Raw genomic sequence first — 24186 nt, forward strand, 5'->3', positions numbered from 1 at the left:
CTCAAGGGTGGAGTTCTGAGCAACATTAGCTTGATTTTAACGTGAGTATAGTCTTCCAAGTGGGTATTGTTTCCAAGAAGAAATCTGCTCATCAGTTTCCCAATTTCTGTATTTATTATCACCAAAGGCTTCATCCTTTCTGACTTTTCTGCTGGCTACCATCTCTTTAATGTCTGGCCTCTGTGTTATTGTACTTTCCTGGATCCCATCCTACCTGTCCGAATGTTTTTTTAGCATCCCACCATCCAATATCAAAAATGTTTCTTTTCCCAGATTCCCAATCTGCATTCTAGTATCCTGCTATCACGACCCTCCCTGTCACTCAGTACTGAAATCAAAGAACCCGCCAGGAGTAGTAAACTTTGTTAAGTGATATCTTTGGATGACTTCTTTCCCTCTGTCCACACTTAAAAATGAGCTTTTAACAAACTTCTTTCTTTGCTTCCCATAACCCTCTATACTCTCTTCCCTGGTTATCTTACCTACTGCCGCATCTTCACCTAATAGTTATGTAAATGACTCTAAATCTTCATGTCTGTCTCCAAACCTTCTCAAAAACAGCAGACCTAATGTCTAATGCCATTTCCTTCTGCAGGCACCTGAAATGTGGTTTCTTTCATACATAACTCAGTATTATATTTTCCAAGTGTACTTCTCCTCCTAGATTCCTAATCTGCATTGCAATATTATCACTCTCCCTGTTATTCAGTATTGAAACCTCAGAATTATCTTCTACTTTTCCCATTCCCCCATTGCCTATAACAGGTCATCAAATCCTGGGACTATTACCTGTGAAATCTGTTCCCATCTTTCCATTCTCTTTTCTACTGCCCCAATTCATGGTCTTATTATCGTGAGACTATCATCGAAATATCTAACTAACTGCCCCTGGTCCCTTGAACCAGCCCAACACATCCATGCATCTCATATCCACCAAGCAATAAAGCTAAGCTATGGATGCCTCCAGGCTGTTTACTACTGATTCTCCTTTGTTTCTTAAGACACCTTCTCCCTACAGTCCTGACTCTACCTTACAAACTCTTGGGTCTACAAGCCAAGTCCAATGGAGACTTCAGTCCTGTGCATTTTTTTTTAATTTTTAAAAATTTATTTTATTATATTTTTTATTTTTGGTCGTGTTGGGTCTTCGTTGCTGCGTGCGGGCTTTCTCTAGTTGTGGTGAGTGGGGGGCTACTCTTCATTGTAGTGCACAGGCTTCTCATTGCATTGGCTTCTCTTGTTGCGGAGTACGGGCTCTAGGCGCGCGGGCTTCAGTAGTTGTGGCACGTGGGCTCAGTAGTTGTGGCGCGCAGGCTCTAGGGTGCACAGGCTTCAGTAGTTGTGGCACACAGGCTCAGCAGTTGTGGTTCGTGGGCTCTAGAGGGCAGGCACAGTAGTTGTGGCGCACGGGCTTAGTTGCTCTGCGGCATGTGGGATCTTCCCGGACCAGGGATTGAACCAGTGTCCCCTGCATTGGCAGGTGGATTCTTAACCACTGTGCCACCAGGGAAGTCCCAGTCCTGTGCATTTTTACATTAATTAATTGACTGATTGATTGCCGCACCACCTGGCTTGCGAGATCTCAGTTCCCCGACCAGGGATAGAACCTGGGCCACAGCAGTGAAAGCCCGGAATCCTAACCACTAGCCCACCATGGAATTCCCTATTTATTTTTGACTCATTGGTTATTCTTAGCAGATTTTGCCTTGGCTCATCCTTCTAGCTCCTCCTTCTCTGGACTATCTTGGATACCTACATGATGTCAGGTTCCTATTGCTGGCACTCAGGTTGAGCTAACATACTTATTCCCCAATGAGAGAATGGCTTTTGAAAGTGGTATCCTAATATATCCCCCACCTCTCGTTTCTCATCTTACAACCATCCTACATACCAATGCCAGAGCATTTCCCTAAAACATAGGGCTAATCATGTGTTTTTCCTGTTCATATATCTCTCATGACTCTCCACAGCTTAAATAATAAATTCAGAGTTCAGGATGGCATTCCAAGACTTCCCACCTTGGTCTCATTGTGCTTTTCCAGCTTTATCTCCCACTATACAATTACAAAACCTACCCTCCAGCCCCATTAGATGACTAGTCAGTTTCCAAACTCAGCCCACATTTTCCTTTCTCTATGCTGTAGGTCATGCTGTTCCCTCTTTCTCAAATGCCCTTTTCTCTAATTTTCAACTTTTGGGATACTACTTAAAGGTCCAGCTTTTCCATGAAACCTCCCCTATTCTCTTCCTCCTATATGCTTCTGTAACATTCTTTTGCAGTTAAATGTATACTTACTTGTCAGTTGCCTTGACTACATCCTAAGCCCGTTGAGATCATTCATAGTGTATGTCACTTATCCTTAGCACCATGCCCTAGATATAGTTACTACTCAATATGTGTTAATATATTATTTAATTAAAATTATATGTATAAGTCTAATATACTAGCTAAAATAAAATCTAATTACTTTACAGTTTTAATAATCGAAAATAGTGTAAAAGGGAAGAAATCAATCTTTTAATAACAGTTATATATTATCACAGGGCTGTGCCTGTGATGGAAAAGATTTATTCTGTAGATTTAGGATCAAGCTTGGCCCTGTGTGTCTTTGAATTTGGCCACTATCGAAGCCAAGGCTTTGAGGCATTTTGATGGTGTAAAGCAACAACATGGTGAGGGATTAAAGGATGGAAATTTTGATGCAAATCAGGGTTGGTTCATAGAGTTTAGAGGCAGGTCTGCCCTTGTATAATGTCAGGGTGTGAGGTGAAGCTGCTAGTACTGATGAGACGGCAGCTCACATTAGCCTTTCTGTTTTGAAGGCAGCAGAAAGCCAATGATACAGGGCTACTTGAGAAAATAAATAAATACAATAAAAGTAGCAGCAAAATAGATATCCTAGAATCTAGTTTTCAATTAATCATCCAATGATGAAAAGTCTTTCCCAAAAATTTTCTTAAAAATTCATGTGCAAATCTCAAAGAAGACCTCCTGAATGAATCTGATGTACATTTTAGCTTCTAAAATGTTATAATGGAACACTTGAAAGTAAAGACCTATATATTCTCTGCTACTGTATTAGGTAAAACACAATTTAATGTAATTGGTTTCTGGGTTTCTCTGTTGAATTCATTTATGTAAACTTCTAAGAGTTATTCTGGTACATAATGTATACTTGATTAAGTATGGTGCTTACGGTCATTTCCATAAAACATCAGGCCCTGGGTCAGAAATAAATTCTTCTGTTATATCACTGTATAGGAAAATCAAACCCCAGATCTCCTGGTTTTGCCGGGAAAGGAGGGGCAAGGTTGGTGTTTGTGTGAAAATGTCAACTCTTTGGAATTTTAAGTAGGTATATGTCACTGTGTGTATAACAGGGGAGGTGGCTTAAACAAGTGATCTGTATTTGCATCCAAGAAAAAAATAGGTAATAATGAACAAATAAAAACTGATGTGGGATGCTTGAAACTTGAAAGTATTATTCTCAGAGAAAGAAGCCAGTCACAAAACGCCATATATTGTATGACTCTATTTATGTGAAATGTCCAGAATAGGCAAATCTACAGAGACATAAAGTAAATTAGTGGTTGCCTTGGGCTGGGGGTTGAGGGGGGGGTGTCCGAGGAGTGGTTTGGGAGGAGTGGGAAGGGAAGACGGCTAAGGAAGGGATCCTTTTTGGTGCAGTGAATGAAAAAATTCTAAAATTGATTGCAGTGATGGTTGTACAATTCTGGGAATATACTAAAAACCACTGAATTGTACATTTAAAAAGGTGAATTGTATGTTATGTGAATTATATCTCAATAAAGCTGTTAAAATTTATGTGGGAGAATATGTAAAAGAAAAATAAACCTATTTCTAAGACTTGCCTACCTACTGATGCCCAGATATGAAAATGGTTTTATTGTTTACAGATGTCAAACAGGTATTCCTTAATTTTCATGTAGTTAATTATATTTTGAAAAGGTCAGAAAATAAACACAAACCACAAAGTAAAAGAGACAATCAATTTTAATTGCATAATTGTAGTCTCAATTTTGAACTATACTCATCTTCAAGAGACTGTTTATACTGATTTAAAAAAAGAAACTCAATTTCATTAAATAGATAGCATCCCTATAACCACCAATGTGTGCTTCTGTGATCCACATAATTTAGCAAGCAAACCGAACGTTTTTCTCTCACTGTTTATTACTACATTTATGTCCTAGTAACTTATAGATTGGACAATTGCCATTTATGATCTGTTAAGCCACTCTTGAAAAGCACTCTGGGGGCTTTGGTTAATGTAGAACAGGAAGTCTGTTCTTTGTTAGAAGCATATTTTCCAGATAAAATTCAAAGGGTTGCTTTTCAGCATACTGTATAAAACCATAGATAGCACGAATCTGGGAATTCTCAGTCTCTAGCAGTCTCAACATTTTCCCCAAAAGGAGACATTGGCACTATTATCTCTTGGACTAATTTTTGTGGGGCTATGTCTTAGCTGCACCAAACCCTGTAATCATCACAACTCAACACATTAACCTTTACCTCCAGGTAAGTGACCATTATTGGTCATTACTGTTTCCAGGCCTTTTCTTGTTGTCCACTTTTCTTCTACTGGGACCAATCCTGCTCCTAGTCAGAGAGGATTTAAGGAGCAGTATTTCAGTAGTTTGGTGGCTTAGCATCCAGTGGGCCTATTGCTTCCGGTCCTACTTAGATCTCACAGACCAGTTGAAGTAACTGGGTCTCTTGGGTGCCATTTTTATTCGCCTGTCTCTGCCTTTTCTCGTGGACTTCACCTGACATGCCGATTCATTTAGGCTTGGTGCACTGCCTTGTTTAGCACTGTTTTGCCAGACCTCTTAAGGGATTGTGCGTTTGTTTCTTAATCCCAAACCCCCTGACTGGATTCCTACTACGTACTGCTTGCTTCATTCTCTGCCTAGTACCTGCCACCAGACTGGATTCTATTCTCTGCCTGCCTGACAGGACATCCATCGTTAGACTTCCAGAGTTTAGCTGTCTGCCTTCTTGCCTACTGTTACACAACCCTTCTGCTTTACCAGCGTTTCCAGACTCTTTCTGTTGGTGACTACAGGAACCTTGTTCGCTTTCCTGTTCTGCCCTAACGAGTCTCTTTAATGTCTGGGTATCAGGCTCCTTGGTCTGGCTCTGCCTGCCAACTGACAAGTACCTGTTAAGATACTATCTCCCAGTTTACTACTAGGTTTTTATTGCCTTGGGCCAACGTTTTAGTAATTCTTGTTTACTTTTTCATTCCCTTTGTTTCCTGTATGTAATCTGTGGAGAGGAACAGTGTGTTCCTTTAAACATCTCTTGGATTCGTTCCTTTCTCTTTATTTCCTCTGGGGCTACTCTAGTTCCGATCCTCACGACTTTATCCAGCAAGACTCTATCTAGTTTTAGCTAGAGTTCAGCACTGGTGCCTCAAAGGGTCGCCTCAGAGGATAAGAGAGAAGCCAAGCGGTCGTGAGGACTGCAATCTCCATTCCCACAGTAACTTCCAACAGGTCAGCTAGATTTGTATCTGTCGTACATACTGAGCTTCTGTAAAGGTTTTGTTTGGGGGAAAAAAAATTCTGCACTGAGAGAAAAATAAGTTTGAGAATCAGTGTCCAGTTATGCTGCATACCACTGCCAGACCAGCTCCTTAAAATATTCCTTTATTTTATAACATTCCTGTTAAATATCCTTATCAGTCACTACTATTATGTCTTATATTTAAATCTGTTTACATACTGGGCAAACGCTATGGGGAGAACCATGTTTCCTACTATTATTCAACATCTATGTTCTCACCATTCTACTCAAGCCCCACTGGCCCCTCTACATTATTGGTCAGTATTGTTTCCAGGCCATTCCATATGTTGTCTTTTCCTTACTTCCTTTCTTTGCTTTGGCTATTCAAGTATGATTTCTGCTTCAGCCCTTGGCAGTTCAAGTTCTCCTTGAAAACTTCTTCATCTATTCGAGGCCTGACAAATCTCACCCCTTCACCACATTATCCGGAATTTCGAGTCAGGACCTCCGAATTAGGCAGCCAATTTGCTCTTACTGTTCCACACATTCGTTTCCTTGTTTGTTTTCTCAAGCAGATTTTATACCTTTGATGGCAAAGAATTTATATTTTACACTCTGTTCCATTACAAGGGTTTGTGTACCACAAATAGCACATTAGTGATTGGTAAATAGGAGAATGGTGTCACTAAAATTAGGTGGAAGGCCAGCTGGTTCACATGTGAAGTGTTTTAGCACTTTAAGTTTTGACGTGATCAGGAGCCAGCTTTCTCACAATTAAAGAGAAGCCTTCACAATATGAAGACTTTCAGAAAAAAAGAATCCTGCACAAAACTGCCCCTTTTTTATGACTGGTTTAGTGATTTCAACAACCTCTAAATTTCCCATCACATTAAACTAGCTGGTGAAGCTGTGAGTACTGATAATGAAGCTGTGAAGACCTTTCACCGTGTGATTCTAAAAAGTTGGTTACTCCTCAGTTAGATTTTTAATTCTGATGAAAATGGCATCTATTAAAAGTAAATGCCCTTGAGGATTCACATTGGGGAAAGAGGAAGCGTGAAGGGCTACCAAGCATTGATGGCTGTGATGCTGGGTGCAGATGCCAGTGGAGATTCAACCTCCTGAGTGTTTTTATTGGGATGGTTATTGTTTACATTAGTGCTCTGATTACAAATTTGCATTGGGTTTAAGTGACCTTCCCTAACCACGTTTTCCCCAGAAGCCCTGTTATTTTTAGTGTGCAATTTTGCAGAACAGGAGATTCTTCAGGAAGACATATACGCCTTTAGAGCAGAACATCTGGTACTTTTTTATTCGCACGACATCTAGTTTGGTGTTGCCCATGTAGTATGTGCTTAATAAATACTTGTTTATTCTCAGGCAACCTTTCATTCATAAATATTTTTCCATAACCTTGGAGGTGCTTATTTCTTACTTTTGTCTAATCCATGTTGGCTTTAATGTCTCTTAATGGCCCAGATTGTTTAGATGAGAACACATAGCAGAAGGGAGACACAGAAAGCCAGAGTGATACTAGTAAGGATCATCAGGATGAATTGGGAGATTGAGACTAACATATACACACTACTATGTATAAAATAGATAACTAATGAGAACCTGCTGTATAGCACAGGGAACTCTGCTTCACTTAGCTGTACAGTAGAAACTAGCACAACATAGTAAAACAACTATATCCCAATTGAAAAAATAAAAAGAAACCTCTGGGGTAATGGATGGCTCTAAGATCAGTTTGAAGAAAGAGCCTAGCAGCCTTTTATCTTTCTTTTTTCCCAGGGCTGGCTTTTAATGTTAACCGGGTGCTAAACTCATGAGAGGCCAGAGGGAGAGACTACAAGGTCAGCGGGTCTAACACATACTTTTGAAGTCCCAACTGATGGTAGTAGCCTTCTTCTTTCTGCAGCATCAGAGAAAAGATGTCTCTCCATCCAGCGGCCTATTTGTGTGTCCCAGGAAGGTAAAAATAAAGAAATGTAGTGGGATCAGCCCTAGGACTGCACTTGGTGAGGTGCCTGGTTCATAATCAGTGGACAAAGTGTCCTTGCAGGGGACCAGTGGCTCCTTTTGTGTGTTAGCTTCCAAGAGAGGCCCTGATATTTGAAGGAAGGGGGTTTGTTTGTTTGTTTGTAATGACTGTTTACATTAACTGGAACAAAATGCTGAAAAGAAAACAGCCAGAATTAAGATGGGGCTGAGATAACCACAATAAAGTCAAATGTAAGCCATCTCAGGGACAAACTTTCTCACTTTTTGCAGTACAGATTATGCATCTTTTACATGTACCTCTCATTTGACTTCAAATGTAGTTTCACCTGGCCTGAGGATGGTGAAACCCAGCCTTACACTCAAAATAATGTTGATCCATTTTCAAATATTCACACACTCAAAACAGAAGTCACTTGTATTACAACACCTTCACCGCTTTTAAAACCAGACCAATGAGATCTACAAGTGGGGACCTTCATGATCTGGAAGCTGCTCATCTGTTCTGCTTCTTCTCTTGCCAAGAGCAGCCCCTATCCGTCACCTCCAATTTCTTTCTTTTTTTTAAAAAAAAATTTATTTATTTATTTATTTATTTACTTATGGCTGTGTTGGCTCTTCGTTTCTGTGCGAGGGCTTTCTCTAGTTGTGGCAAGCGGGGGCCACTCTTCATCGCGGTGCGCGGGCCTCTCACTGTCGCGGCCTCTCTTGTTGCGGAGCACAGGCTCCAGACGCGCAGGCTCAGTAATTGTGGCTCACGGGCCTAGTTGCTCCGCGGCATGTGGGATCTTCCCAGACCAGGGCTCGAAGCCGTGTCCCCTGCATTGGCAGGCAGATTCTCAACCACTGCGCCACCAGGGAAAGCCCTCCAATTTCTTAACCACAGAGTCTCTGCACATGCTATGGTCATTTCCTTTGCCTGGGATGCTCTTCACTCTCCTTTTTTGCCTTGTAATTGCTCAATACTTTTTTGTTTAATATCCTTCCCGATAGCCAGAAAGTTCCACAAGAGCAAGCCACATCCGTCTTGTTCCCCACTGGACCCTCAATGCCTAGGAGGGTATCTAACACTTAGTACGCTGTCAACAAATACTTACTGTCTTCAGTTAGACCCTTAAGACTCAGCTCAAACATCATCCTCTTTGGTAAGGTGTCCCAGAGTCTCTGGCACTCCGGTGGTGACCCCCCTCATGTGCTCCGTGGGCTCCCTGTTCCTATCTGTTGCAATGAAGTGCAGTCATTAACAACTGGTCTCTCCCAGTAGACTAGGAGGTTCTAAAGGGCAGGACTGTGAGCTTCATCCTCCTAACCCACAGCACTCTGGATATCACCTGGTATACTCTTAGGAGCTCAATAAAGATCTACTGGGCAGATTATTAAGCAACATTTGAGCTTGGGGGATACTCAGCTATGGCTCACACCCACATCTCTCAAACAGGAATTACGTGAAAGCAGTGGATCACCAGGTCACATCTTACTGCAGCATCCACTTCTATGCCATTTTTCAGGAGGGGGGGGCATTTAAGTAATTCAAATCACTCGTGAGTGTGTGTGTGTGTGTGTGTGTGTGTATAGTGAGTTAAATTCAGAATATACATCAAATTTTAAGTCAAACAGGAACTTCAACAAAGCAAATTTACCTTAGGGCTCCTTGCCCACCCTGTCTGGGAGCATGTATTCCCTCTTCTCTGCTGTCCTTGGGTAGTTTACCACCTGCATGATTAAAAAGAAAGTTAATGACAATGGCAAAGCCAGGATTAAAGCTGCTTTCAGATGTCTAACATTCTTTTTATTCTACTTTCCAAGTTAATTGCCTCATCACACCTACAGCATGGCCAAATTTATCCTAATGCACTCAAAAAATATGTTCATAAACATATTAGCTTCAGCATAGCAGAATTTAGGTTGAAGGGGAGAAGGGCAAAAGGGTCATAGCCTGAAGATATCTGAATAACAGGCACATGAGCATGTTTATAGACCTGGGATCTAAATTTACATTTCAGGTAGCTTCTCTAGATTGTATGATGGTGGTTCATTCAAGTTCTGCCCGGCCCCGCTAATGTTCTCAATGTGAACTTAATTTTTAAAGCGGCGTGGGCCTCTTCCTGACAACTGCAGGACGAAAGATTACGAATACCAGCGGTGCCCTGTTGCTGCTGCTGCACCAAATCACCTAGCATTTGTCTAGAGATTTACATTTTTAACAAAGCTTTGACACACAAGATCTTATTCGCTCCCCACAACAACTGTAAACCTAAAGTAGCTCAGGAAACTGAAAATAGCACTCAATCCAATTGTTAGCTCTCCATAGGTGCTTTGGCTAAAGAGCCTTACACCCCCTCGGGATTAAGCAGTGGGCGTCTGCTGCTTCTACTACCCCGCAGCCTGGGAATAAAGGAACGACTGTATTTCTTTGGTCGCAACGCAATCATGGCAACAGAAAGCACCCACTCCTTCTACTTTCACCCGTACAGTCTGTCTAGGCAATTAATCAGCGCTCCCCGTGGCGGTTTTCCTACAGGATGCTAGTTGCCTTGCCAATCAACCCCTCCCACGGAGTGGAACACAACCACACCCCCGGCGAGGCCTCGGCCAGCCGGGGAAGGTGCTCTGGCCTACAAGAGTGGAAGCGGAGACTCAGGTGAAACTCACACGTGAATCCTGCCGGGCCTCAGTGTCCCCATCTCTAAAATGGGCTACACCTCCTCTCTCTTGGCTAGTTCCCTCCCATTTCACGCTAGGCCCCTAGGAAGGGAAATCAGTGCTTAACCGCAGCTTAAATCCTCTCGTTTGGCAGCTGTCGCCGCGCCGGGCATGCTCAGTAGCCCGGCCGGCTCGGCAGCGGGAGTAGGAAGCAGCTTTCCGCGCCCGGGCGGCGGACTGCGGGCACTTTGATGAATCACGTGTGCGGAGGCCCTCTTAAAGAGATAGGCACCTACTTTCCCTCCACCCTAAACACCACCCTGAGGGCGGCGGCGGCGGCGACCGTGGTAATTGCAGCCGCTCGGGGGCAGGGCTTGCCCCAGCGCAGAGTAGTGGCAACGGCTTGTCGCGTCGGGAGCCCCGGGGACGTGAACTCGGCAGACCTACTCTCTCCCCCTCCCAGGAGGAGGTGCTGCCGAATCCACCCGGGGCAGCGGGACCGCCCCGAGGGGCTTCCTCAGTGGAGGAGAGGTGGGGTTCCAGGGCACAGGTGACAGGGCCGGAGAAAGATGGAGCAGCCCGGGGCGGCGGCGGCGTCGGGCGCCGGAGGCTGCGGCGAGGAACCCGGTGGGGGCCGAAGCAACAAGCGGAGCGCGGGGAACCGGGCCGCCAACGAAGAGGAAACGAAAAACAAACCTAAATTGGTGAGTGCTCCCGCAGCCCCCGCCGGCCTTGGGGACAGCGAGAGCCCCGGGGTCCTCCTGCCGTTGAACACGGGGGGACCCGGGGCCCCCTCCCAAGGGTGACCGCGACCTCGCTGTGCAACTCCGGGAGCCGCTAAAGCAGCGGCCACGCCGAGGCGCGGAGACGGCGTGGGGGCGGAAGAGCACCCCCTTCTCCACTTAACCCCTTTCTCCCTCTTGGCAGCCCGGGAGGCGGTGCGGGAAGGAGAAAGGCCCCACCCCAACTTGGGGAGACCCCGAGTACCGGGTAGGGGCTGTTGTTTGTCTAACTTGTGGGCGCGAACCTTCTTTGCGCGATTCCATTCCCCTCCCACCCTTGTCAGTTGCTGGGTTTTTGCCTCTTAAAGCTTAGGGTTCGGGCAGCGGAACCTAGCTCTTTTTTTTCAGTCCCACTACTTGGGAGCCCACCCACAGACTTACAAAAAAACCCCAAAACAACCAATTAACCAACCAAACAAAAAATCCCCAAAACAACAACAAAAAACACACAACGTAGGCCCCCAGTCTTTCTACTTGACCAGATATCGAAGGAAGAGGCGCCTACATGCTTTTTTTCCCCTTGCCTCTCCATGTGCTCTTCCAAGAAACATTTCTTTGGAAGAGTGGGGGGAGCGTGGGAGTTAGAGGCGGGGTGAGGTACCACCAACTGTCGTGTGTGTAATCGTCAGAGTCGTCCAGTACGTGCAGTTAGTTGATTAAGAACGCTCAAAAGCAGTAGGCAGACTGCACAAATCTCCCCGTCCTGAGAGTGTGTGCACCAGTGGGAGCAGTCCATTTCCTGCCACTGACTTCATGTGCAGAGGAATGAAATCTATGGGGCCTGGTATTAGATTGAGAAATACTGGAGTGTCTTCAACTCATCAGTTAAAACGGTTCCTCTTTTTTTTTTTTCCCCTTCAGCTTATAGGAAAATGGTTTAATAATAGTGAAACTTAAAAACTGGTCAAATTCTTACAGTATATTGGCCAAAGACTATTTTTGCCAACCCTGGCAAATATTAGGCAGACGTTTATCAATAAACTTTCTAATTTGGGTGGCAGAGGGGATATGGTTTTCCAGCACAAATTCAGCAAATACTCCTTCTGTCTGAAGGTTCTTCGTTTAGGTCTGGAGCACAAGCCCCATGTTGCGTATCTAGTTTTCTGTTTTAACCAGCAACTTGATTATAATAAGGAAGGAGGCAGTGACGTATAACTAAAGCCTTTTCTTAGGGTATCTGGCCATTTGGTATGTACCTGTTGTGCTTCTCTCCCTTGCCTGCTGTTTGCCTTTCAATTATGAACTGTCCAGATTGGAAAAGAGTGACCGAAGTGTTATCGTTACAGGAAATATGTAGCCTTCCATTATGTGGAAAGGGACCTAGTGGGGTAGAATAAAACAACCAGTCTAAAGTCTCATCAATTCCACCCTAACTTGAGGCAAATTAAGAATTACTTGATGTGTCCTCTTATCTCCCCTCCCCCCAAGTATTTACAAGTGAAGGAACTGAGTCACAAGCTCTTAGTGAATTGTCTATACTGGCAGGGGGTTAATGGGGTTAATGGGTGCCCCTATTATAATACTTAGAAAAGTTTTGTGAGTGTATTACCAAAGTTTAATGTATTTGAAAATCCTGATGTTGAAATTTTATGTTTGCGGTAAAAGAGTGATCATGTTTCTTTCTTTCTTTTTTCTTTTTGGATCCAGTACAAAACTGGTTTAAACAGTGATTAAAAGTTTAAGCAAAAGTAAAAGCGAACTGATAGTTTCCACAAAGAGTTTGGTACATCTAGCAAGAGCCTTCCACTTTTAGGATGTGTGAGCTCAAGAGAAAGCACTTATCTCTGTCTGTTAGTAATAACACCTTGATTCTATTCTTCCCATCCTTTTGGTCATTTGTCCTGTTTCATCTTTTATGCTTTGACAAGGTAACTAGATAGTTATGAGATGGTATCACTTTCAGTTCCTAGCTAACACTATTTGGTGTTGAGTATAGCTTGATATAGTAGAACAAGTATTTGAATCCAAGAGTTTGTGAATATCAATGGGAACTTGCTTTTGTACTCAAAATAATTTTTGAGCCTTACATGATTTTACAAGCAGATATGTCAGAGTTTATAAACATAAATTTAGGAAGACATTTCAGCACATTTTAAGGCAAGAAAGTTGACCAAATAATAAGACTTGGTAAACTTTTAAAATAAATGCCTTAGTCCTTATTTTGAGTTGTCTTATTGAAGTGCTCAACATGTTCTAAGGCCATGTAGAGAGGAGTTCATCTGGGATTCTTAAAATATTGCTGGTAAAATAAAGCTTTACCTAGACTAAATTTTATTATTTTGAGTATTATGTTGTTAACCACTGTAGTAGTCCTTAATTGTGTTTGTGTGTGTGTGTGTAAAGGAGTTGTGGGGGATTGTAAAAGAGAGCCATATGGTAGTAGAAATTATTTGTGTAGGTGATTATGGGGGATAAGGGTTCTTAAACTGAAATCATATGAAAAAATTTGAGTGTATGTAGGTACATTCAGTTTTCTGGGCCCCATAGTTTTCATCAGTTTCTCAAAGGCATATGTCTCCTATAGAAGAATAAGAACTTTTGGGTTACCAGAGAGAGAGTAAAGGAAATGCCAGTTGATTCCACTTGAAGAGACTGGGGAGAGGAGGAGGTCACCGACAAGGGAGAAGGGAAATAACACTGACCACGTGAGTGGTAGATATTGAAGATAGTGCGTCTGGGAGTAAGCGGTTAATTACACACATCTATATAGTATTAGCTAAAATGAAAGTTTTTACTGCATAGAAAATTTAAAGTGATAGCTATGGTATAGTGGATGCGTACAGTATAAGGCTTGTGATTCAGTTGTTTTCATTTAGTTTCTCATTGTTCTGGGAAACTGGAGAAGGAAGGCATGTTTTCTATAGAGAGGAACTACTTTCATTTATATCCTCAACCTTTTGATGGGTATTAGAATTTTTTCAGAGCGACATTTCAGGACTCTTAACGACTTCTGCTTGAGATTAATTAAATCAATTTGACAAAGCTTACTTCCATTTTCTTCATCTGTGCATCCTCATAATGACCCTTTTATTTTGGTTCTTTTTAATGAAGGCAACCTTGTTTTGGACTCATCACAGTTTGGATAATGCCTTAGTAATAGAGCTTTGTATTTTATGTAACTATCTGGTTAGGCCCAGATTGTAGCATGTCATCAAACAGCATGAATCTTAATTAGTAATTTGATGTCAACCATGGAATGTATTTTGTCAACTCAAGTAGTACAGAGAGCTCTAGAAGTGTCATGAAGGGGACATCCTAAATCCCACGTATTTAAGGCAGTGACTTAACCATTAAGAGAGGCTAGTGTTAAGGTAGAACCAGCAGTCCTCACACACATACCATGGTGTAGAGTGGCTTAACATTCTTTGATGTTTTTGCGTTTTGACTTTGTGTTTCTGTATAATTCCTGAAGCCTTTGGTTGTTTAGATAGTAGAGTCACATTAGTAACTTGGAATAACGGAAGTTAATGTTCTGGTTCTTACATAACTTCCTGAGTATTTGGTTATTTGTTTTTAGTTGGATAAATCATGTTTTGATTTTAATTGATAAAGGCTGAGCACAGTGTGTTCCTGTATGACACAAACACTTACTGAGCACGTACTATGTTCTAGGCATTATTCCGAAGATTGGTGATACAAAGGTGCCATTGTCTAGTGAGGGAGACAGGGAAGTTAATTAATGACTACAGAGTGGTGTGATAAGGAACAATGGGAATATGTATTAGCAGGGTGATAATAGAAACGTGGAGAGGCATCTGAATCTAATTGGATGCTTAATTGTGGTAAGGAAAGGCTTACCATAGTAGGTGACATTTGCACCAAGGCTTGAAGAATAAGGCATTAATTGAAGAAGGGGAGGGAAAGGCATTTAAGGGTGAAAGAACAATGAATACAAAGGTAGAGAGACATGGTAGCATGTCCAGTAAAGAAGCTGTGGATAGATGGTAGTGGCTGAAACAAAGGTTCCATATGGTAGACCTGTTAGAAAAGAGACTGAGTCCAGGTCATGATGGGTATTTGTATGCCATGTTAGAGTTTCAGCTTCTTTCTGAAAGCCATACTAAGTCATTGAAGAAATGTAAGGAGGAGACTGAGCTGATCAGAATTGTATTTCAGAAAGAAACTTAAAACGGTGGAGAATTTCTTGGACAGGGATGCCAGAATGGAGGCTGGAAGACCAGTTAGGAGGGGCAGAATGGCATAAGAGTTCGATGTTTAGGGTTAGAGACCTGGATTCCAATTGCAGTGCATGCACTCATCCATTTCCTAGCTCATCCATTTACTCGGCATATTTCTCTACATCTCAGTTTCCTCCTGCCGATCCATTGCCTCTCCTTCCTGCTACCCACCCTGAACATCTTCACCAAATTGGAAATGTCCGCCATATTTCTCCTTTATAAATCTAACCCGCCTCTCACAGTTCAGCTGGTGCCTCATAATTCTCTCATTCTTCCATTAAACTTCAGCTTACTGAAAGGCTCTTCCTTATTCTGAATTCCTATCGTGGGTCTGAATGTTATATGCTGATCTCATACCTACAAAAGATTTTAAAGTGCTTCTGGGCAAGGGTCCTGCTTTATGCCTATTCTTTTTTTTTAAAGCATTATTCATTTTAATTAATTAATTAATTAATTTATTTTTGGCTGTGTTGGGTCTTCGTTTCTGTGCGAGGGCTTTCTCTAGTTGCGGCAAGCGGGGGCCACTCTTCATCGCGGTGCGCGGGCCTCTCACTATCGCGGCCTCTCTTGTTGCGGAGCACAGGCTCCAGACGCACAGGCTCAGTAATTGTGGCTCACGGGCCTAGTTGCTCTGCGGCATGTGGGATCTTCCCAGACCAGGGCTCGAACCCGTGTCCCCTGCATTGGCAGGCAGATTCTCAACCACTGCGCCACCAGGGAAGCCCTATGCCTATTCTTGAAAACCTTGCAGACCGGTGCTGGCGTGCAGAGCTACTCAACAAATGAGTTTTAGCTGGGAAGTCTTTCCCTATAGGCCAGACATTTTGAGAGTGTAAATTGTTGAAAAGAGGCTTTTTGAAAAAGAAATGTGCCATTTTTTCTCTTAGAATATATGCTCCATCAAATGAACCTATCTGTACATTCTTCTGTGTCCTTTCTCTAATTTTGAAAGTCGAGAAACTTCTTGGCTGGACGATCTCATCCCTTACTTGCCTCGTTTGTTTGGTTGGGTTCTTGTGATGTCACAGCCTGAACTTCCATGTGGGGAACCAGTATCAAAAAAAAATGGTACAAATGAACGTATTTACAAAACAGAAATAGAGTCAGAGATGTAGAAAACAAACTTTTGGTTACCATGGGGGAAAGGGGGAAGTGGGGGAAGGCGGGATAAATTGGGAGATAGAGATTGACATATACACAGTATTATATGTAAAATAGATAACTAATAAGAACCTACTGTATAGCACAGGGAACTCTTCTCAATACTCTGTAATGACCTATATGGGACAAGAATCTAAAGAAGAGTGGATATATGTATATATGTATATGTATAACTGATTCACTTTGCTGTACAGCAGAAACTAACACAACCTTGTAAATCAACTATACTCCCATAAAAATTAAAAAAAAAAACAACTGATGATGACCCAAGTAACATTTTATTGGTATTAATAGGAGATATCAGATTATTGGCTAAAGAATACTGAATGGAGGACCAAAGGACCTGGGTTCCAGTATTTATTCTATCTTTTAGTTGCTTGTGATCTCTGATGAGCCGTTTAATACCAGAGGTTTGAGCCCTTGATTAACATCTACCAGTCAGCGATAAATGCTTTCCTGATTTGCTTTACAAGGTGGTTTAGATAAAACACAGTAATGAATGAGAAAGCATATAGGAAATTCTATATTGCTATGCAAATATAGAGCATTATTGTTAACCCCTTGCATTACCTGAATCAAATGTATTGTGGTTGGATAGTTTAATGGCTTTCTTGCAATTTGATAGTTCTAAGATTATTATTGTACAAAGTGCCATAATATGGCTGCGTGCTGATTGATTGCTTATTCTCTCTCCAATTCCATTTGTCCATTTGAAAGATTATACATTCTGTCCTTCTGCTAATAATTCTTTCTGTTTAATGAATACAAGATGTAAGTTTAACTTTTTTTTTCACTGTAATTTTTTTTAAAAAGAATCAGGCTATCCTTTTCTTTCCATGTATCAATTTGAGGCATTTAAAATTTCTGTTAAGAAAGCTTCACTAGATACCTATGACAATTCTGTCTTGTCAGGCAGCTTACTGCTGTTGTACAAATAAGAAAACTGAGTCACTGATGTGTTAAGGAGTCTGACCTAGAGATAAGTTTAAAAGTTCTTAGTTCTCTTGTCAAAGTTAGCTATAGCGCTGAGTCATTATGCTTCAGGCACTCTGAAAGTGAAAAATTATTCAATCTCTTTTTTTGTTCCTTTTTGGAACAATTATCATTGTAATCCACCTAGATTTCATTCTGAGTGTCAAGAGCTCTGGCAGTAGCAACATGTCATTGAAGTAAAATCATATTCTTTTCCAACCTGGTCTCAAAGAACACTGTAAATAACAGGATGCTCTGAAAATAGTACATACATAATATATGCTAATTTACATGAATCAGCACATTTGACTAAATAGCACTGGATATCAGTAGCACCGTAGGGATGATTATTGAAGACCCAACTTTCTCCTGGTCCTATATTCCGTCTGCCATGCAGAAGAGACCAATTCCTTCTGTCAGATTTTGGCTGTTTGATATTTTCTTTTGTCTCATGACTGAAGAAACTAAGATGATGGACAGATGACTTGAAATACAGTTATATACTTGATATCCAAGTGGGCATCTTATAGAAGATACTCAAGTGGAAGACAGCTCAAAAATGATGCATGTAAAGGGAGGCTGAGATACATTTTCACATAGCTATTTATTATGAATGTAGTAGAAAGAAATCAATTCACACTAATTTAAAACTTATTTACCTGATCAGGCTGAATCCGTTTCAGTCTAAATGATTTACTTGGGCTGTAGCTTGAACAGACATTCAGCTGAATCCTGATCCTTGCTTGCTTTATGTGAGTTGGCCTGGGAAAAGGGTATTGGTGCCTTTCTCATGAAAGAATGTAGAAAGCAAAATCTTACTAATCACCACTTACACAGGCTTTGGTTTAATGAAGGTTTTGCTGTATTGCTTTAGCGAGAGAGTCAGCTACATTGCTACCAGATACAGAACAGCAAATCGGCCTCTAGTCTCTCCGTCTGCTAGGGCTCTATGTCGTGGTGCCTAGTGCAAGTGAGGAGTTTCTCAGCTGGCTATTCAGGCAGGCCTAGGTAGGAATCTACGACTTCATTAGGAATGAATGATTTCGCAAACGCTATTGATTCAATCACCTGGCAATCCTGGTGTTCATCCAAGGGAGAAAAGATGTTGGGTAAAATCCTTAAAAAAAAAAAGTCTATTTGTTCTTCTGTGATAGATATCCACATGCTTTTTTGTAAAGATCTGCTCAAAATTATGAGGAACTTTTATCTACTTTTAATTTGTTGGTCTTTCCCCTAGCTAAAAGTATCAATAAAAGAGCTAAAATAGAGTTTTCACTTTAGTTATAATATGGGCTAGTTAATAAGGCTTTTTTAATAAAAGGTATGAAAAATTTCAACATACTAAAACGTAGACAGGATAGTATAATGAACCACCATTGGGTATTATTACCATTAACTATGTAGAGTAGTTATTTTGATTTTCAACATTTGCTTCATCCATCCTTTATTTTTTTCCTTGCTAAAGTACTTTAATGCAAATCCCAGATATCGTCATTTTGCTCCTGCATACTTCAGTGTGCATCTCTATAAAAATTACTGACTTTGTCACATCTTTAAAAATTAACATATTCCTTGGTATCATTTAACACTCAATTCATAATCAAATACCCCCAATTGCCTCAAAAAACAGATTTTTAATCTCATGTGTGCCTAATTAATGTACATGTCATCGAGCTCTTTAAACAAATACAGCTTTATATTAATGGTAAAATGTCGTTCAAAGTTGCTCCACATAAAGTGCTATCATAAAGTATCAGCTCCAGTTAAGTTCACTTGTGTCTTTAATTCTGTAGAACTATCTGGAAAGTTTGACTGTACAAGTGTGGAGAGGCTCCTTAGAACAGCTACTATGTGCTGAGAAAAGAGACCAAATTAAGACTTCTGGCTCCACTCACTAATTGGGTAATCACTCATTCTTCATTTTGCAATTTGTGAAGTGGAGTGGGGTTATGTGCAAGAATTTCCGTCCCAGGGAAATTGTAGACAGTTGGGCAAAGGACCGTCTTCTTGAGTTCTGTCGATAAAGGGTTCATGTAACTCGCATAAAACTAAGTTTATGTTACTAGCTCTAGTTTCAATTTCCATACACAGGCCAATTTGGTACTTGAAGTGTCTGTGTTTTTTAGCCTTTTTAATACACTCTAAGTTGCCGCACGTGGATAATTGGGTGAGCAAAGCTTTACAAAGAAGTCTGAACTATTAAGTTTCCTTATTTAGACATTTGTGGGGTTAAAATTGAAAAAACAGGCTACACTAATGAGGTGATAGAGCTGGGGATGGGTGGAGTGGGTAAGTATGAGAAATCGACTTGGGCAAAAGGCCTACACTCCACACAGATTTACCAAAGAAATTGTGTAACCACTACTTTCCAGACAGCAATTTAGTGCTGTTGTTGTGCTGCGCAGCAATAAGCATATAATTTCTTGAGCTTTGTGGACTCAGGTAGCTTTCGGCTGGCAACCCATCTCCACCCTGCAACTTCTAAGCTAACCATTTACTGACCCAATCAGGTGGGTGATTTTTCCTCAAAACAGGAGATGAGTGATAATTGTTGGGGCTGGACAGGTGGCGTTTTTCACGTTTTGGTTTGGTCGAGGGAGGGACAACTCTGGAGGTGGTGTTTTATGTGCTTCGAGATCAATCACTGATAAAATCTCAAAGGCTTAATAGCATATTATGCTGGCTGAAGCTGCTTAAGGAAGATTCTATGTGGAGAAAGCAAGACCTTGTGTAGACTGCACACTGACATTTTGAACTTAAATGTGTAATCGAGACCAGGGCCGCTGTGTATGGTTGGGCCCTGCTCACGGTGTGAGACCACAGAGGTCACATCACTTACCAAATCATTTGCCTAGTCACAGGAATGTGACTTCCGGGGACCACTTTTCCTAGTTCACACAGAGGTGCCATACGGGCTAGCTACTGAAATTAAGACCAGTTGGATTTTATTCTCACACCAGATGAGAAATTCAGCAAAGCACAGAACTTAGTTTAATGTCTCATTTACCATAGGTGTTTTCCATTTGTCATTGATTCGGAAAAAACAGTATAAGGTGTCCATGTATGTACTATGTTGTCCTAAACCTGCTTGTGAATGATTGCAGCCCTCAAGTGTAGAGGGCTGTGTCTTTGAAGATCTAGGCTACAGGTTCAATACGTTGATTACTTTCTCTGACCTAAGGCTCCTCCCTTTCTGCCCTCCTCCTAGTCATTTTCTTGACTTTCTTGTCCCGCAGTACTTCACATGGTTACAGATTGTACAGGTAAGACTGCATTTTTTTGAAGTTTGTGTCATAACTCCAATTTCTCTTCACTTACATTGCCCACGATTCAAGGCAAGAACTTATGGAAAGTTAAGATGGCTTAAAATAAATTTGGCAGAAGCATTTCCTCTAATAATATGCTCTGCAGTCTAATACCTTGCATTACAAAATCAATGTGTTCCAGAAGAGTCAGTGTGTACACAGAACGTTTGTGAGTAGAAATAATCTTTTCTTGGGCTGACTTCACAGCTTGTTTTTCATTGGCAGTGCATTAGCTTGCATTTTTCCCCCCCTTTGGTTGAGTAGCTAATGGTCTTTAAACAAGCTATTAAAGGGAAGAATAATTTTACAATGCAACAAAATAAAAGTGGCCTGGATTTTATCCATGCTGGTGGTTTGGCTTTTCATGTATTTGTTTGACTAAAGCAGGGCTAACTCATGTTCTCTGATCTCTAAATTCTCAGGCTTGCTCCGTATATCCTATGCTTGCTTCATCAAACCGTTTTCAGATGGTCTTGTGAATTTCTGAGAGATCCAAATCCTCCATTTTTATATAAGCCGAGTAGGTCTGAGACCAAATACGAAGCTTTAAGTGGCCATATCTCTGTATAAAATGGAATTGAGGCATTAGCTATACCTTAAAGTAGGAATTGTGCAGGGCTCTATGCTCTTTCTACCAGGTCTGTTGTAGCTAATTGTGGATCAAAATGTTACATTACAAACCCCTGCTTTCAACCCTCCCTTTAAATAATATATTATCACTTGCATGTTTCTGGCTCTGAAGATCGTCACCATCGTTTTTACTTGTTTCTGCGAATATTATTAATGGTGTATCCTATGGCCTGGCCACAGAAGTAACATGCAGAAGGGTGGCCAATGGATAGGAAATCAATGACTGAATGTGAAAGATTTATTTAAAAGCATTTCCTCTCTACACCTGTCATCAACCATGTTGCCATAAACTAGTAGAAACTTCATTTTGATCTTAGTACCACCGCTTCGTGTTTTCAATGTGCATCTTATTTTATAGAATCATGCTATACAGAGTTGAAATAAGCTAAATAGGATATCTAACTGATCCTATTAAGTTGTATTTTTTTAAGAGTTTCTGGCAATTTAAAAAGGTTATATAGAGAGTAAGCTAACTACTTCTTAAAATGTAACGCTGGGCAAGTCATTTATCTCTTTTCTCTCTGGGTGTCAGTTTATTCTGTAAAATAAGGGAGTTGAAATAAAGTCTTCAAGGTTCCATTCAGCTCTGACATTCTGGGAGTCAAAGGTTATTGAGAGCTGTAATGAATCTGCCCTAACATAAATACATGACATCTGGGTTCTAGTTAGAAGAAAAGTTGGCAGTCATGAAAGATGACTCTTTAAGGCTGAATGCTAAGGGTGAAAATACAAGTTAACTTTACTGTCCTGTTTCTGGAGTCTGAGTCTAGTTCAGTGAAGGTAACGTCGACATGGTTTTAACCATGCATTGTGTGCAGGGCCCTGCTGGCTCTCCTCTGGGTCATCCTCATCCTTGGGTGGTAGCCTTGGTTCACTGACCAAGTGCAGTACTCAAGCCTGCCCAGAGCTGATTCTCAGTAACCAGAAAGATCATACGTGCCAGTTGTTACCCTAAGTACCTTGCATGTATTGGGTTGGCTAAAAAGTGCCTTCGGTTTTTAAGTAAAAATAAAAGACACATTTTTCATTTTTACCAAGAACTTTATTGAACAACGTATTCACGCTTTTGTCCCACTACTTTCTGCCATTTTTCAGGCAACTTCATAATTCCATCTTCCCAAAACTTTTTATCTTTTTGAGCAAAGAACTGTTCAGGCGCCTTTTACAGTCTTCCAGGGAATTGAAATTTTTTCCCTTAAGAGAATTTTGTAAAGAATGAAATAAATGGAAATCCGAAGATGCAATGTCTGGTGAATACGGCGGATGAATCAGAACTTCCCAGCCAAGCTGTAACAGTTTTTGCCTGGTCATCAAAGAAACATGCGGTCTGGCGTTACCCTGATGGAAGATCATGCGTTTTCTGTTGACTAATTCTGGACGCTTTTCGTCAAGTGCTGCTTTCAGTTGGTCTAATTGGGAGCAGTACTTGTTGGAATTAATCATTTGGTTTTCCAGAAGGAGCTCATTAGTAGAGGGCTCCCTTCCAATCCCACCATATACACGTCACCTTCTTTGGATGAAGACTGGCCTTTGGTGTGGTTGGTGGTGGTTCATTTCGCTTGTCCCACGATCTCTTCCATTCCACGTTATTGTACAGTATCCACTTTTCATCGCCTGTCACAATTTGTTTTAAAAACAGAACGTTTTCATTACGTTTAAGTAGAGAATTGCATGAGGAAATACGGTCAAGGAGGTTTTTTTTGCTTAACTTCTGTGGAACCCAAACATCAAAGCTATTCACATAACCAAGCTGGTGCAAATGATTTTCATCGCCTGATTTGGATATTTTGAGTATGATGGCTATCTCCCGCGTGGTATAACGTTGATTGTTCTCAATTAATGTCTCGATTTGATCGCTATCAACTTCAACTGGTCTACCTGACCGTGGAACATTGTCCAATGAGAAATCTCCAGAACGAAACTTCACAAACCACTTTTGACACGTTCCATCAGTCACAGCACCTTCTCCATACACTGCACAAATCATTTTTTTGCATTTCGGTTGTGTTTTTATCCTTCTTGAAAAAATAAAGCATAATATGCTGAAAATGTTGCTTTTTTTCTTCCGTCTTTAATACTAAAATGGCTACACAAAAATTCACCAATTTTAATAAGTCTTTTTTTAAATGCATGCTGATATGACAGCTGTCACGTACCATCTAACAGAATTATTTTGAATGAAGTTAAAGACAACTAAGTGCTACTAGAGCCATCTTACAGGAAAAACCGAATGAACCTTTTGGCCAACCCAATAATCGTCAAGAACCGTGCAGGGTCTGGGGTTTTATCCTGCTTACCCATCTGTTGCTGTTTCCCGGATGATTACAGAGGACTCAAGACTCCTGGGTCAGCGACAAAAGATGGTTTTTTATTCATTACAGAACCAGCAGCCAGAATGTCAGCATGACATGCTGGTTCACTACAGTCCTAAGTCCCATGAGGTAGCCCAGGACGGATGCCTACCCAGGCAGTCAGTTGCATTACAGGAGAGGAACACTGAGCTTGGTGGACTTCCCACTTTCATGGTGAGCAGAAGCAAGCCTGCTCTTTGTCTGGGGAGGGGTGATATTAGTACCTCATCATCTCGGCCGCTTGCTACGAACACAACCTTGGGAAATGGCCTGGCTGAAGTGTTGTCGGGCCTTTCAGCCTTGGCAAACCCAGCAAGAATGTGCAGGGATGCTTGGGTATTGATGGCGGATATCCTCCCCCCATCAATAGTCATTCATTTGATCCTCACAACAGTTATTTTGTAGGTGTGGAGAAAAGGCTCAGAGCCAATCAGTAACTTGCCCTAGGATATGTAGTGGTGAATTTGGGATTCAAGACCAGTATGCCTATAAAAATCCATGTTTTTAACCAAGATTTTGCATATATTGCCTAAGACCGTAAACTTCAGAGTAGCTCTAAATTGACCTGAAGACCTAATGGTTCTCTAGACTGGTGATGGTTGGACCTGCTCTAGATTTGCACTATGCTTA

General features: G+C 41.3%; 1 protein-coding gene across 4 annotated transcripts in view; it reads left to right on the forward strand.

Annotated features, from left to right (window-relative positions):
* Positions 1-10503: 10503 nt before the first annotated feature.
* Positions 10504-24186, forward strand: part of DIAPH2 (diaphanous related formin 2) — an 878028-nt gene continuing 864345 nt past the window's right edge. For all 4 annotated transcript variants that reach the window (XM_061179189.1, XM_061179191.1, XM_061179192.1 and 1 more), the window contains exon 1: positions 10504-10881. In XM_061179189.1, coding sequence (XP_061035172.1) covers positions 10747-10881 — 135 coding nt within the window. In that variant the 5' untranslated portion in view covers positions 10504-10746. The remainder of the gene's footprint in view (positions 10882-24186) is intronic.

This window comes from Eubalaena glacialis, chromosome X (assembly GCF_028564815.1).
Source record: "Eubalaena glacialis isolate mEubGla1 chromosome X, mEubGla1.1.hap2.+ XY, whole genome shotgun sequence".
NCBI lineage: Eukaryota > Metazoa > Chordata > Mammalia > Artiodactyla > Balaenidae > Eubalaena > Eubalaena glacialis.